General features: G+C 64.3%; 1 protein-coding gene across 1 annotated transcript; it reads right to left on the reverse strand.

Annotated features, from left to right (window-relative positions):
- Positions 1-115: 115 nt before the first annotated feature.
- Positions 116-6,690, reverse strand: SORBS3 (sorbin and SH3 domain containing 3). The gene is made up of 19 exons (XM_058820248.1): positions 6,589-6,690; positions 5,871-6,004; positions 5,683-5,788; positions 5,375-5,598; positions 5,241-5,304; positions 5,046-5,160; positions 4,884-4,968; positions 4,769-4,810; positions 4,580-4,666; positions 3,818-3,873; positions 2,620-2,735; positions 2,437-2,516; positions 2,305-2,351; positions 2,067-2,181; positions 1,867-1,992; positions 953-1,333; positions 781-863; positions 580-686; positions 116-493 (listed from the first exon to the last, which is right to left on the reverse strand). Exons 2-19 carry the CDS (start codon positions 5,967-5,969, stop codon positions 432-434), a joined length of 1,995 nt encoding a protein of 664 aa, XP_058676231.1. The 5' UTR covers positions 5,970-6,004; positions 6,589-6,690; the 3' UTR covers positions 116-431.
- Between the last annotated feature and the right edge of the window lie 7,280 nt (positions 6,691-13,970).

The raw sequence follows: 13,970 nt of genomic DNA on the forward strand, positions 1-13,970 counted from the left end.
GCCCGTGGGCGTGGGGGGATCCCCGCGGCCCCACGCAGCGCCCCCGCCCACGGCTCCGCTGGGACGCGTCCCGGAGCGGCTCCTCCCCAATCCCGGCACTCTCAGAGCGGCGCTGAGCGGAGCTTTAATGACGGAAAAGAAGCGAAGGCGACTCCCGGACGCGGACCCGCACGGCGGGGCCCGGCCGTCATGGTCAGGCCCGGCACCGGGCAGAGCCCGGGGCGATCCCGGGCCGGTGGCACCGGCAGCGGTGAGGAGGGGGCGCGTTAAGGCACCGGGGCGGGGGAGACGCCCCGCGCTGGGGGATCCGTCCCTGTTAGAAGCAGCCCCATAGGGGCGGGAGGGAGCTGGAGGCGCTTCATCCCCGTGCGGGGACACGGCGGGGACACGGCGGGACACGGGGAAGCCCCCGCGGTCCCCACGGCCGCGGGTCACACCGGCGCCACGTAATTCCCGGGGAAAGTGCCGAATTTCTGCGTCCTCCTGGACACTCCTGCGGGCACAAAGACGCGGAGAGGCGGTGAGCGGTGAGGGTGGCACCTCGTCCTCATCCCTGTCCCCGAGGAGGTCGCCACGCACCCACGAACCAGCCGTCGTCGCATTGCTGCATGACATCCACCCTGTCCCCTTCCAGCAGCTCCAGCTCGTCGGCGTTTTGGGGCCGGTACTGGTACAGGGCCCGGTACCTGCGACACAAACCATGGGCAGAGCCCACCCCACGCACACGGGTGGGACCCTCGTGGGGACACCGCGCCCGGGGCCGCCCCTGGCTCTGCTTACGGAGTCCACCGGATCTCGGAGCCGTTGTGGGACGGGGCGGGCTCGGGCCGGGCGCTGCTTTGTGCCACCGCCGGGGTCGGGCGCTGTGGGGGGACACGGGGGGTCAGGGTGGCACCCGCAGCCCCAGCGGTGCCAGGGCGGGGGGCACGGTGCCAGGGCGGGGGGCACTCACCTGCTCGGGGCTCCAGCCAGGACGCCGCGGCTCCGCAGGGTGTGGGGGGCTGGCAGAAGCCACCAAGGGGCTGGGGGTGCCAGCGTGGGGCAGCTTTGGGGACGGGGGGAAGGTGGCACCGACGCCGGGACCCCGCTTGGCTTCCCGGGGGGACCCCGCGGGAGCCTGGGGGCTGCGGGGGCCGGGCGAGCGCTGCAGGGCCGGGGATCGGGGGCTGGCGGGGCCGGGGGAGGCGGGGATGTCCTCGGCCGTGGTTTTGACCCGCGGCTCCTTCAGCACCTGCACGTAGGTGGCGGGGAAGATGCCCTGGCGGCTGGTGCCCGAGATGCGCCCCTCGTACCAGTTCTCGTTGACCCGGCGCACCAGGCAGATCCGCTCGCCCTGCGGCGGGAGCAGAGGGAGGATTAGCGCGGGATGGCACGGGATGAACGGCCCAGGATGGCACGGAACGGCCCGCGATGGCCCAGCACAGAGAGGCACGGAATGGCCCGGGATGAACGACCCGGGATGGCACAGAACAGAGAGGCACAGAATGGCCCAGGATGGCACAGCACAGAATGGCACAGAATGGCACAGGGTGGCCCGGAACGGCCCGGGATGGCCCAGCACTGAGAGGCACAGATTGGCCCGGGATGGCAGAGCACAGAGAGGCATGGAATGGCCTGGGATGAACGGCCCGGGATGGCACAGCATGGAGAGGCTCGGATTGGCCTGGGATGGCACCGCAGAGAGGCACAGAACAGCCTGGGATGGCCCAGCACAGAGAGACACAGATTGGTACGGGATGGCCCAGAACGGCACAGGATGGCAGAGCACAGAGAGGCACGGAACGGCCCGGGATGGCCCAGCACGGAACGGCCCGGGATGGCCCAGCACGGAACGGCCTGGGATGGCCCAGCACGGAGCCGCGGTACCTTGCGAAAGGAGAGCTCCACGTGCACATCCCCTCGGAAGTTGTAGAGCGCCAGCGCCTCGCCGTATTCCAGCACCTGCAGCGTGGGAGCCTTGATGGGCTTGGGCACCTCGGTGGGCGGCAGGATCTGGGGGGCACACGCGGGTGAGGGGCAGCGCCAGCGCCCCCCGGCCCCGATGCCCCCGCAGGGCCCGCGCTCACCTCCACGTAGTTGGAGGGGAAGATGCCCACGCGGCCGTGGTGCTCCCCCTCCAGCCAGTTCCTGTCCACCTCCTTGTGGATGTAGACGATGTCGCCCTTCTGCAGCGTCAGCTCCCTGCAAGGGACACTGTCACACCTGCCCGCGGGCACAGACCTGCCCTCGGCTCGGCTGGCAGTGCCAGGGCTCCCCCGGTCCCATCTGTCACCCAGAGACCCCAGGGGTGACCCCGGCGCTTACTTGGGAGACTCAGCCTGGAAGTTGAACTTGAGGCGAGCAGCTTTCATCTGGGGAGGGACAGGAGGGGTTACAGGAGACACCCCCAGTCCCGCCACCCCAAATCCCCCATGGCACGGGACAGCCCAGCCTCACCTTCTTCTCCTCCCTCCTGACGGCCTCCACGGGCTCCCCCAGGTCCGACAGGCTGGGCAGGGTCCCTGGCCTGAGGGTGTCTGTGAAGAGCGGGGTGTGGGGGTCTCAGGGAGGCTCAGGAGGGCTCAAGGGGGGCTCAGGAGGGATCAAAGGGGGCTCAAAGGGGGCTCAAGGGGGTCTCACCTCTGCCAGGGCTCCGGTCACTGGCCAGCCCCAGCCCAGCCCGCTCCATGCTGGGGGTGGCAGCTGAGTGGTGGGTGCCAGGGGGGCTCCACAGCCGCTGGGGTGACAGGGGGCTCCTGAGGGGTGACAGTGGCTCAGGGCAGGGCCGTGAACCCTCCCTGCTCTGACCCTGCTGCCCTTGGGGGTGGCAGGACCCCTGTGTCCCACAGAGAAGGACATCGGGGTCCTGTGCATTGCATGGACCAGGACATCAGGGACCCTCAGGGCCCCTTTATCCCATGGACCCCCGGGTCCACAGACCGGGAATTCGGGGTCCACCAGGATCCCTGAATTCCATCAGCCAGGATATTGGGGTCCCCCAGCACCAGGACCCCGGGATCCCGCAGCCCAAAACCACGGGGTACCCCAATGGAAGAACACTGGGGTCCCCCAGAACCAGGACCCCCGCTCTGCTCTCTGCACCGCTCCCGGGGCTCCTCCCGGGGCAGCCAAGCGGGACCGGTCCGAAGTTTTCCGGCAGCGCGGCCCCGCTGCGGCCGAGCAGGAAGCGCCGGGGAGGGCTAATGAATAACCGCGCTCCGGGGGGGCGCTGAAAGAGCCCAAATGCGCCCCCCAAAGCCGGAGGAGGGGCTGGGGAGGGGGAGAACCCCCGCCCTGTGCGCCCCTGGGGGTTACGGTGGGTCCTACAAGCGGAGGGACTCGTTGGTTTGTTGGTTGGTTTGTTGGATTGTTTGTTTGTCGGTTTGTTTGTTTGTTTTGCTGGCGGGGCACAGAGGGGTCTGTGAGGACACCCCGGCGTGCCCACCCCATCCCGGCGTGCCCACCCCACCCCGGCGTGCCCACCCCATCCCACCGCGGGGTGCTCCGGCACAGCTGTCCCCTCCCCGTGCCCGCAGGGACACAGCGGTGGGAATCGGGAACCCGAGCGCCGTCACCTCCCCTGGGACGGAGCCAAAGGCCGGGACGCGGCGTTCCCTGCTCGGGGCCGGGGGAAAGGCTGAGCCCCGCTCCGGCCCCGTCCCACCCTGCGGGCAGCCGGCCCGGCGCCGCTCCCACCCGTGCGGGGATCCCGTGGGGGTTCCGGGGGGCTCCCACCCCGCGGGGCGCTGCGTGCGGGGACAGCCCGACCGCCACCCCCAGAGCGGGGTCCCGTCCCTCGCCCCCTCGGTTTGGGGGTGGGAGCGGCCGCGGAACTCACCGAGCAGCCGGGGAGGCCGGAGCAGGGGAGCGAGCGGTGGGAGCAGCAGCCGGGCTCTGCCGGGAGGAGCGGGAGGGGGTGGGAGAGAAAAATTAATCATCCAGGAGGCCGAGTCTCGGCGGGAAGCGAAGGAGTCCAGCTCGGCTGCGCCAATAAAGCGCCGGACGGACGGACGGACGGGCGGGCTGGGTCCTAAAGCCCCACAGCCGCGGCTCCAAGGGCTGCTGAGCAGCCGTGCGTGGGGCCAGATGTGCGCGGAGCCAGCCAGGCAGGCAGCGGGGTGTGCGCGCATCCAGATGTGCATGCAGCTCCGTGCAGGCACCCAGATGTGCAGGGCTCCAGCCGTGCACTCATCCATCCATCCACTTGTTCCGGCATCCAGTTGTGCCCACATCCAGTTGTTCCCACATGCAGCTGTGCCCACATCCAGCTGTGCCCACATCCAGTTGCTCACACATCCAGTTGTGCCCACATCCAGTTGTGCCCACATCCAGCTGTGCCCACATTCATCCATCCAGTTGTGCACACATCCAGCCACACATGCGCCCAGATGTGCATGCACCCATCCGGGCATTAATCCAGATGTGCATCCCACCACGTGCATGCCCAAGCCTTGCACAAAGCCAGCCCACAGCTGGATGTGCCCACAGCCGGATGTGCCCACAGCTGGATGTGCCCACAGCCGGATGTGCCCACAGCCAGATGTGCCCACAGCTGGATGCCCTGGGGTGCCCAAGGGGCAGCAGGAGGGCCCGGGGGTACCTGGCGGGGTGCCCGGCGCGTCTCCATGTCCCTCATGTCCTTGTCCAGCTCCTCGCTGAGCTGCTCCAGCTCCTGCTCCAGCAGCACCTGCACGGGCAATTCGGGGCTGTGGCGGCCAGGCTGGCACTGCCCGCGGGCACCGGGACCCGCTGCCACCCCCAGCACCCCCTGCCACCCCCAGCTCCTCACCTCGATGGACTGAGCCCGCTTCGGCCGCGCTGCTGCCGGGCTCTGAAAGGGCAGGGGCCGCTCAGGGGTGTGCCCACCTCGGGCCCACCCCTCACCCTGTGCCAGCCCTGCCTACCTGCTCCCGCGGACAGAACTCCCCTGGTTCGTAGTCAAAAATGCTGCCAGGCTCGGCGGTGGCACCGGTGCCGCCCCAGCGGGTCCTGTGGAGGACGGGGGGGTTCAGCCAGCGCAGCCCCCCCTCCCGCCGTGGGCACCCCCGTCCCTGTGCCAGGCTCACCAGTCCATCCCGTTGGGCATCCCGGGGGGCTCAGCCGGGGCCGAGCCCCTCCTGCGCGGCTTGGGGGGCGATGGAGGCGCCGTGGTGGGGCAGGAATGGGTGTCCCAGTCGGGCTCTGGGGATGGGCAGGTGAGCGTGGGCCGGGCCGTGCCCGCTCCGTGCCCGCTCCGTGCCCACCCGCGCAGCCGGGCTCACCTGGCAGCTTGCGGTGGATCTGCCGGAACATGCTGCGGTACCAGTCCCGGGGGCTGTCCACGCTCTGGGGGGACACGGTGCGGTGGTGAGGGGGTGACAGCGGGGTGACACCCCCGCCCTGCGCCCCCACTCACCGAGCGAGAGGCCAGGGGCATCCCCGTCTCGTCCACGGGCCCGATGCCATCGTACTTCACCCAGCGCCGCTCCCGCCGCTTGCTGTCCTTGGTCCAGGTCGCCGACCAGCCCGGGGGCCGCGGGCAGGCGGGGGCGGCCCTGGGGCTGGGGCTGGGCTGGGCGGGCACCTGGGTATTGGGGGCTTTGGGCTCCTTGGCTGGCCAGGTCTGGTACCACTCATTCACTGCAGGCAAGGTGGGCACGGCTCAGGTGGGCACGGCCCGGGGGAGCCCCCAGGTGTCCCCAGGATGCTCGGGGCTCTCTGTACCTGAGCTCTTGGGAGCTCCCGGGCTGTTCTGGGCGGTGCCGCGGCTCTCCGGCTCGTGGAAGTGGAAGTTGAGGGTGTTGGAGCCGCGGTGGCGGATGATGGGCACCTGTGGCACAGGGAGGGGCTGCCACAAAGCATCGGGGGGTGCAGCCCCCCCGGATCCCCCAGCATGTGCCAGCCCCACTCACCCTGTGCTGCGGGGACACCTGTGGGGCGGGGAGGAGGCGGGGAACGTCCTCCACCCCCAGGGCCGGGCTGGTGTCGGGGGGCAGGAGCCGGCCCGCCATGGCCGGGGGCCGCGGGATGGTGCCCGGGGGATGCCCTGTGGGAAAAGCAGCTGTGGTGCTCATGGCGTCCCTGTTCTCTGGGCATTCCCAGGCTTTGGCGGAGAGACGGGGGCTCGGAGGAGCCGCAGCCGCACCGCTGGGAGCGTCCCCTGTCATTCCACAGGGGACACCACGTGTGGGGTGACAACGGCGCTGGGAGCGTCCCCTGTTATTCAGAGGCACAGGGGACACCGTGTGTGGGGTGACAACCGCGGTGGCAGCGTCCCCAGCTCAGCGAAGGGGCTGTTCCTGTTCAGAACCAGCCCTGGCACGGTGCCCACCTCATTCTCCATGCCAATCCAGACCCCCGCCCCTCGGCCTGCCCCGGCTGGGCAGGGATGGATCAGCCCGGAGCGGCTCGGGGGGCGATGGCAGCGCCGCGTTCCCATCCCATGCCCGGTCCCGGGGCGCTGCCCTCCCGCCCGGGCACGTGGCGGCAGCAGCGTCGCCCGCCCGGGAGCGCTGCCAGCGCCGGGAACACGACAGGGCAGAAATATTTCCCCGCCCTGCAGCGCAAACAGAAAGGGAGAGGGGACGGAGGAACGGGGAGCCGGGAACGCGCGGCCGGGCTGTGACTCACCAGGAACGGACCGGGGGGCGGCTGGGGGAGACGGGACCCCCGGAGCCCTTCCCGACACCCCAGGGATGGCTCCGGGGCCTTCGGGGGACACCCGTGACCTGGGCTCCGTCCCCACCCCGGCAGCGGAGCTCGCAGGTGCCAGACCCCGCCTCAAACGGGGCGTCCTGGGGGCTCCCGGGCGCCCTCTGTGTGTGTGGGACCCCCAATCGGGACCCCCCGTTTCCCGCACCGCTGGAGGCTCGGCAGCCCCGAGGTTGTAATTAACGTTAATCACCCCCGTGGGGAAACTGAGGACCCGGGGCACACAAAGTGGGGTGCAGGCTCCTGTCCCCCAGGGCACCCCAAAAACCTCCGCGCCATTCCCAGCGCAGCCCCACACGGGGCTCGGCCCCTTCCTTGTCCTTTCCCCCCAAACCTGTTCCCTTGGGCCCCCCCCAGCCTGCTCTTACCTCCTGTGCGGTGCCCCCCGAGAAGCTCCGGGGTTTTGGGGAGCCCCGGGGCGAGCGGGCCGGAGCTGCGAGCGGCACGGAGGGAAAACCCACGGCACGAACTCGGCCGGGAGAAGGAGCGGGGGGGCCCTCAGAGCGTGGAACTCCAGGAGAGCCCCCCAAGAGCATCCCCCGGGAGGGTCGGGAGGCACCGGCTCCGTCCCGGCCGCCGCTGGGTCCCCGTGTGCCCCGGTCCCCCCCCGGGGTGCGCTGCCCCCCCAGCTCTGGAGCGGGGCCGGCCCATTCAGAGTTTCCAGTGACATTTCCAGGGATGGGATCCAGGGAATGGGGCCAAGAGGCTGAACTCATCCCACGCCCCGCGCACGCGTTCCCGCGCACCCGGCCCCGCTTACGAAACGGGGCGAGCCCGGCGCCGCCGCCCCCCGGCGCGATGGAGACGCGGACTCGGGGGGGTTTGGGGAAAGGACGGGGAGGGAATTCCGGGGGGAGGTCGGGACTGAGGGGAGGAGCGGGGTCTGTGCTCCTGAACGCCTCCGAGAGCCGGCATGGGGCACGGGGAGAGCAGAGACCCCATCCCCACTGCCGGCCGCTTTCCCACGGGTGACCCTCCATCCCTCCATCCCTTCCATCCCCTCCATTTCTCCATCTCTCCATCTCCTCCATCCCTCCATCCCTTCAATCTCTCCATCCCCCAGGGATTTGGGCGCCGGGGACCCCCATGTGAGCCCCCGTGTCCCACCTCATCCCCTCCAGCGTCCCCGCTTCCCCACCGATGGAGAGGGGGATTTCGGGGGATTTTTGGCAGAGGGTGAGGAGGGAAATGCTGAGAGGTGAGGGCCGAAGTGGGGAGTGGGATCTGTGCTCCTGGGAATGGGATCTGTGCTCCTGGAATGGGATCTGTGCTCCCGTGCCCACCCAAGCCCTGGTGTGGGGCACAGTCAGAGCAGAGCCCCCATCCCCACTGCACCATCCCCTCCATCCGCCCGTCCCTGAGGAATCCAGGCAGGGTCCCCGCCCGGAACACCCCCGTGCCCCGCTCTGTGGGGGCCCCGTGTCCCCCCGCACCCCCCACTCACCCGCCGCCCGCTTCCTGCTCCCCTAAAGTGCTGACACCCCCAAAACGGGGCTGCCCCAGCCCTTCCTCATCCCGTGAGCTCCCACGTGAGCTCCAAGGGCGATGGTGGCTTCGCTGCCACCCCTCGGTCCCCACCAGGCCACCGACCGCTGCTGCTGGGGACCATGGCAGGAGCCCCGGCTGGCTGCGATCCTGCGCCCGGCAACACAGGGGACACCGGACACGGGGGACAGAGGGGACACAGGGGACAAGGGACACAGGGGACAGGGTGTACTCCCCCGCCCCGATGCCTGGGAATGAGGCAGCTCCTTGCTGCCAGCTGGGGACACCGAGGCGAGGACAAGGAGCTGATCCCGCTGGCAAATCCCGGGGTGACGAGGGCAGGGATGGCAGCCGGGCCGGAGGGGGTTAAACCCAGCGAGAGGGGACCCCGAGCCCATCCCTGCTGCCAAGGGGTGACAAATCCCCTCCAGCCCACCCAGTGACACCTCTCGATGTCGCAGCGATGCCAGGAGCAGCCCCCTCACCCCAGCCCCCCTGGGGGTGCCCAAATCCCCGCTCACCTCCCGCTCCCGTGCCCGGCCAGGAGCCTCCAGCGCCGGCCCTGCCTCGGTCCCTCCCTCCCTCCCCGCGGCTCCCAGCACCAGCCTCCGCTCACAGATAAATATTTAACGCGCAGCCCGGGCCGGGATTAACAAAGGGCGAGTGTTTCCTGTTTGCTCAGCGGCGATGCCAGCCGGGAACGCGCGGCCGGGCCCGGGGATGCTCCCAGGGATGCTGCCCTGGGCAGGGATGTGCCCGGAGCCCCCCGGTGCCCAGCGCGGGGTCTGCCAGCGGCTTGGAGGCTCCGCGGTTTGGGTGGGAACACCCAGGAAAAGGGTGTGGGAGAGCCGGAGCGTCCTGGCCAGGGCGGGCCCTGGATGCATCCGGAGCGGGAATGTTGCGGGGAGGAGCAGGTGGGAAACGGGAGCACGTGGTGAGCTGAGCCCGAAGGAATTCCTGATTGGGATCACGCCCTGGAGTCCTCCAGAGCTCATCCTGAATATTCTGCTGATACTCGGGAAGAGGGGATGGATCCCAGGTGTGGAAGGCAGAGCGGGAGCCACAGCAGCTCCCAGGGAATGATGCAGGAGGGGATCCCTGAGCAGGATGTGTGGAACTTTGGGGTTGGATCCACCCGGTGCTGAGTGCGGGGTCTGCCAGCGGTGCCAGGGCTTGGGGGCTCCCAGTTTGGGTGGGAACAGCCAGGAAAAGGGTGTGAGAGCCAGAGCATCCTGGCCGGGGCGGGCCCTGGGAGCGGGGAGGAGCAGAACGGGAGCACGTGGTGAGCTGAGCTCGAGGTGGCACTGAATGCCCAAAGAAATTGGGATGATTGATTGGGGTAACGCCCTGGAGTCCTCCAGAGTTTATCCTGAATATTCTGCTGGCCCTGGGAAGAGGGGATGGATCCCAGGTGTGGAAGGCAGGGTGGGAGCCACAGCAGCTCCCAGGGAATGATGCAGGAGGGGATCCCTGAGCAGGACCCGTGGAACTTTCGGGATCCACCCAGATCCCGACCCCAGGGCTGCTCCCTGAATCCTCGCTGTGGAGGGAGCAGCCCCAGAAGGGACAAGGAAGGAGCTGGGGTGGAACAAGAGCTGGCACATCCCGTCCTGTCCCTGCTGGCACCGCGTTATTTACCCAGGGAAGGACGAGGAGCAGGAGCTGAGAGCTCTCCAAATCGCCAAATTCCTGTGCTGGGGGCTGGGAGATGCCCTGAAGAGCCTCTAAAACCCCCCAAATCCTCCTTTCTGGCAGCAATGAACCCCCCTCAGCAACCCAAAAAATCACAGTGGAGCACAGTGACTGTGTCAATTTTTAACTTTTTTTTCTTTTTTTTTTCCTCCTTAAAGATGACTCCGATTTACATCGAGACAGTTCTAACAAATTCATTCCTTGTTTCACAAAAAAAAAAAAAAAAGAAATTATATTAAATAATTTCTGCCAATAAATAACATTTTCACCAATTTTTTTCTCCTTTCAACAGAACTAAAAAAAAAAAAAAAAAAAAAAAAAAAAAGCAAGAAATAAAAATAAAAATTAAAAAGGAGGCAGTCTCCAGGCAACGGGCGTATGATCCTTCAGCATCGAGAACCCTAAAATCACCATCACTGCACCCCTGGAGGGCTTCAGGTCCTCCCTGGCCGAGGTTTGGTGGGATCTGCATCCCTGCCAGCTCCCCTGGCCAGGTGGGATCTGTGCCAGAGGCAGCCAGAGGGGTTCTCCCAATCCCAAAAAAGAAAATTAAGCTTGAACTCAACCCACCACCCGCCCCATTGCCGACTCCCCTCCTTGGACATGCACCTTGCTAGAACATGCAAAAAAACCCAGGCTGCGGGGAGGTGGGGGCTTTCCCTGGATTTGGGGGCTCCCTCGGGCTGGGGGGGTCCCCTCAATCCCGGATGTCCAAGCTCCAGGTGGCAGCCGGGGAGGGGAAGGGACGGGCGGGAGCTCGGAAAGGAGGGGTCAGAGACAAGCCCAGCCCCGAGGCGCTGGATTTGGGGGGAAAAGGAGGAAAAGGGGGAGTTTGGGGGCGTTTCTGGATTGGTTTTTTATTTTTTGGTTTGCCGTGGTGGGGATCAGGGCAGGGAATTCTGCTCCCAAGTCGTCCCCAAAAGAGGGGAAGGGGGATCTCGGCTGGGGGCGGTGGCAGGGGAAGCGCGGCATGGAGAGGGGGCGTTAATTAATTGAGGGGGTAATTAGCACCCAGAGCCCCATCGCTGCTCCTCACCCCCTCAGGAAGTGCTTCAAAGGGAACAGGGGAGCTGGTAGTGTGACACCCACACGTGTGGGTGCCACAGGGACACAGGGACAACACCCAGCCCTTGGCCACCATCTCCAGGGTGGCACAGTGCAGCTCAAGGGATAAGGGGGGATAAAAATTCCACCCCTTGGCCACGTTCTCCAGGGCCAGGACAATGAAGATCCAGCCCTTTTCCAGAGCTGGGACACTGGGAAGCTGCAGTTCCACCAGCCCCAAGCATCATCAGGGGGTTGGATCTGAGCCCCCAAACCATGAAGCACAAAGTCCAAAAAGATTTTGAGGAGGAGGAATTGGTGATGCCAGAGCAGAAGAAGAGGGTGGGGGGACAAACTGCCCAGCAAAGCAAATCCCCCTGTGTGATGGGCAGGGCCCTGCTGACCCCCCCACGCCGGGAACAGGGGGATGCCAGGCTCGGGGTCCCGCAATTCCCATCCCAAATATCCCGACTAAAACCTGGCTGGCTTGGGTGAGATCCCAGCCTGGGTCAGCACAACACGCCCGAACATGCACGGGCAGCCCTGGGCACCACACACGGGCTCACCGCTCACAGGAGGCCCTGAAAGGACAAAGAAATACTCACAGACAAAAGGCAATTTGGCCCCACTCCTCGGACTGGGGGGAGAGAAGCTCGCAGCAAACATCTCGAAAAGCGGTGGGCGTGGAAAATAAAAAGGGATCAAAGGGAAAAAAAAAAAAAAACAACCAAAAAAAGAAAAAGAATAAAAAAAAAAAAAAGAGGGGAAAGTGGAGGCATGTGACTGAAAAGTGTGGAAACCCAGCGGTCTGCTCACAGAATCCTAAAGAGCCCCGTGGGATTAGGTGACGTCTGATCCTAAGACAATTTGAAAGCTTCCTGGGAAGCTGCTGTTTTTCCTCTGGCGCTGGAACTGCCGAGGGAAGACGGCAACAAGCAGGGAAAGCCTTGGCAAAGATCCCCTGGAGAGGCTCAGCCCTGCCTGCAGAGAGCTCGGGAGAAGGGGGACAGGGAAAGATGGAGAGGGGAGTGCTCCAGGAGCTGCTGCCTCAGCTGCAGGCAATGGGCACGGCTGGGAAGGGAAGGGACCAATGGGAATCCCATAAAACACATGAGAATCCCATAAAAACACATGGAAACTGAGCAATGGGAACCCCAGAACACACATGGGAACTGAGCAATGGGAATCCCATAAAACACATGGGAACTGAGCAATGGGAATCCCATAGAACATATGGGAACTGAGCAATGGGAATCCCATAAAACACATGGGAACTGAGCAATGGGAATCCCATAAAACACATGGGAACTGGCCAATGGGAATCCCATAATACACATGGGAACTGAGCAATGGGAATCCCATAAAACACATGGGAATTGACAAATGGGAATCCCATAATACACATGGGAACTGAGCAATGGGAATCCCATAAAACACAGGGGAACTCACCATCTGGAACCCTACAAAATCTTTCACAGCTCATGTGGGAAGTCACCAGCAAGAATCCCACAAAACCCTGCACAGCTCACAGGGAAGTGACCAACGGGAATCCCATAAAACCCTTCACAGCTCACAGGGAAGTCATCAATGAGAATCCCATAAAACCCTGCACAACTCATATGGGAAGTGACGAACAGGAATCCCATAAAACCCTTCACAGCTCACAGGGAAGTGACCAACGGGAATCCCACAAAACCCTGCACAGCTCACAGGGAAGTCACCAACGGGAACCCTACAAAACCCTGCACAGCTCATGTGGGAAGTGACCAACGGGAATCCCACAAAACCCTGCACAACTCATGTGGGAAGTGACCAACGGGAATCCCACAAAACCCTTCCCCAGCACTCCCAGTGTAAGTGAAGAATGCTCAGAGTGACAGAATGCTCAGCTCCCGCTCCAAAATCCCTCACCCCACACCCAGGGGTGTCCCCTGGGAACCCCCAGGATCCCTGTCCAGAACTCCCTGCCAAAATTCCTGCCACATCCACTCGGTTCTGCCTTCCAAGCCCTCCCTGCTCCCCAGTCCAGGGGCTGTCCTGTCACCAGCACCCAGCCACATCTCCCAGAACCAGCAGTGCCCAAATCTTATCTCAAACTTTTATCAGCCATCCCCTGCTCCAGCTGCTGGGAAAGGCAGAGTTGCCCATGGCTCCTCTGGAACAGCCAAGGGTGGGTGACACCCAAAGCCACACACCCTGGGGGGACAGGGGGGTGACACTGGGGTGACCACCCTGTCCCCAACACCCCAAACTGCTCAGCAAGGGCTGATGGCAGAGAGGGGAGCAGGGAATGTGCCATGGGCTGGGCAGCTGTGCTGGTGGGGGAATGGGGGAGCTGAAGCCTGCAGGGTGTAAATGACCCCCTTTTCCTTTAAAACTTTGCCCTGCAGCTTTCCCAGGGATCATCAGACAGCAGAGATAATTCCTCTGCTCTGAATCAGAGGGATTCCCAAGGGAATTCTGCTGCACAAACTGACTGCTCCAAGAGGAAAAGCCACAACAAGGGGCAGCACTTCCCCCACCTTCTCCCGATTTTCCTTTGGGATAAAGCTGAAATCCTGAAGGAAAAAGTGCTGTGATTGGTGTTAACAACCCTGGAGCTGCCCCTGGCTGTCACCTTGGAAAAAAGGGATGGATCCCAGCAATCTGCCTTCCAGGGAATTGGTTGCTAAAGCAGCAGCTGCAGGTAGGCAAGAGGTGGAAAAAAAGAACAGGAAAAATCTGGGGAAGAAAACAGGTGTGTAAAGGAAAACCAACCCAACCGTATCCTGAAGGGAAGGACCTGCTGTGGAAAGCTCAGGCTAAGTCCAAATTGTGCCAAAGCCAACGACCCAAGTTGCCTGGTTTGACTGATTTTTGATTTTTAATCCAACACCCCCCAGCAGAGGTTTGGCCTCTCGGGGAGGGCAGCTGGACAGCGCAACACTCCCGGGATGCTCTAGCAGTTGGATTGGTTTCTAACTCAAAAAAAAAAAAAAAAAAAAAAGAAAAAAAAAAAAAGACATTTTTATATATATCGAACATAAATTAAAAAAAAAAAAATTACAAAATGGTCGCTTTCTTACAGAACGGATGCGGAC

Source organism: Ammospiza caudacuta, chromosome 26 (assembly GCF_027887145.1).
Source record: "Ammospiza caudacuta isolate bAmmCau1 chromosome 26, bAmmCau1.pri, whole genome shotgun sequence".
NCBI classification, from domain to species: domain Eukaryota; kingdom Metazoa; phylum Chordata; class Aves; order Passeriformes; family Passerellidae; genus Ammospiza; species Ammospiza caudacuta.

What these genes read in the sequence shown, in the direction of transcription:
- SORBS3 (XM_058820248.1), bottom strand. Translation starts at nt 5,969, where the DNA reads ATGGCGGGCCGGCTCCTGCCCCCCGACACCAGCCCGGCCCTGGGGGTG. An exon ending in ATGCCCAACGGGATGGACTG is followed by an intron (nt 4,969 to 5,045) that starts GTGAGCCTGGCA and finishes CGTCCTCCACAG; the next exon opens with GACCCGCTGGGGCGGCACCG. An exon ending in TGGAGCTCTCCTTTCGCAAG is followed by an intron (nt 1,334 to 1,866) that starts GTACCGCGGCTC and finishes CTCCCGCCGCAG; the next exon opens with GGCGAGCGGATCTGCCTGGT.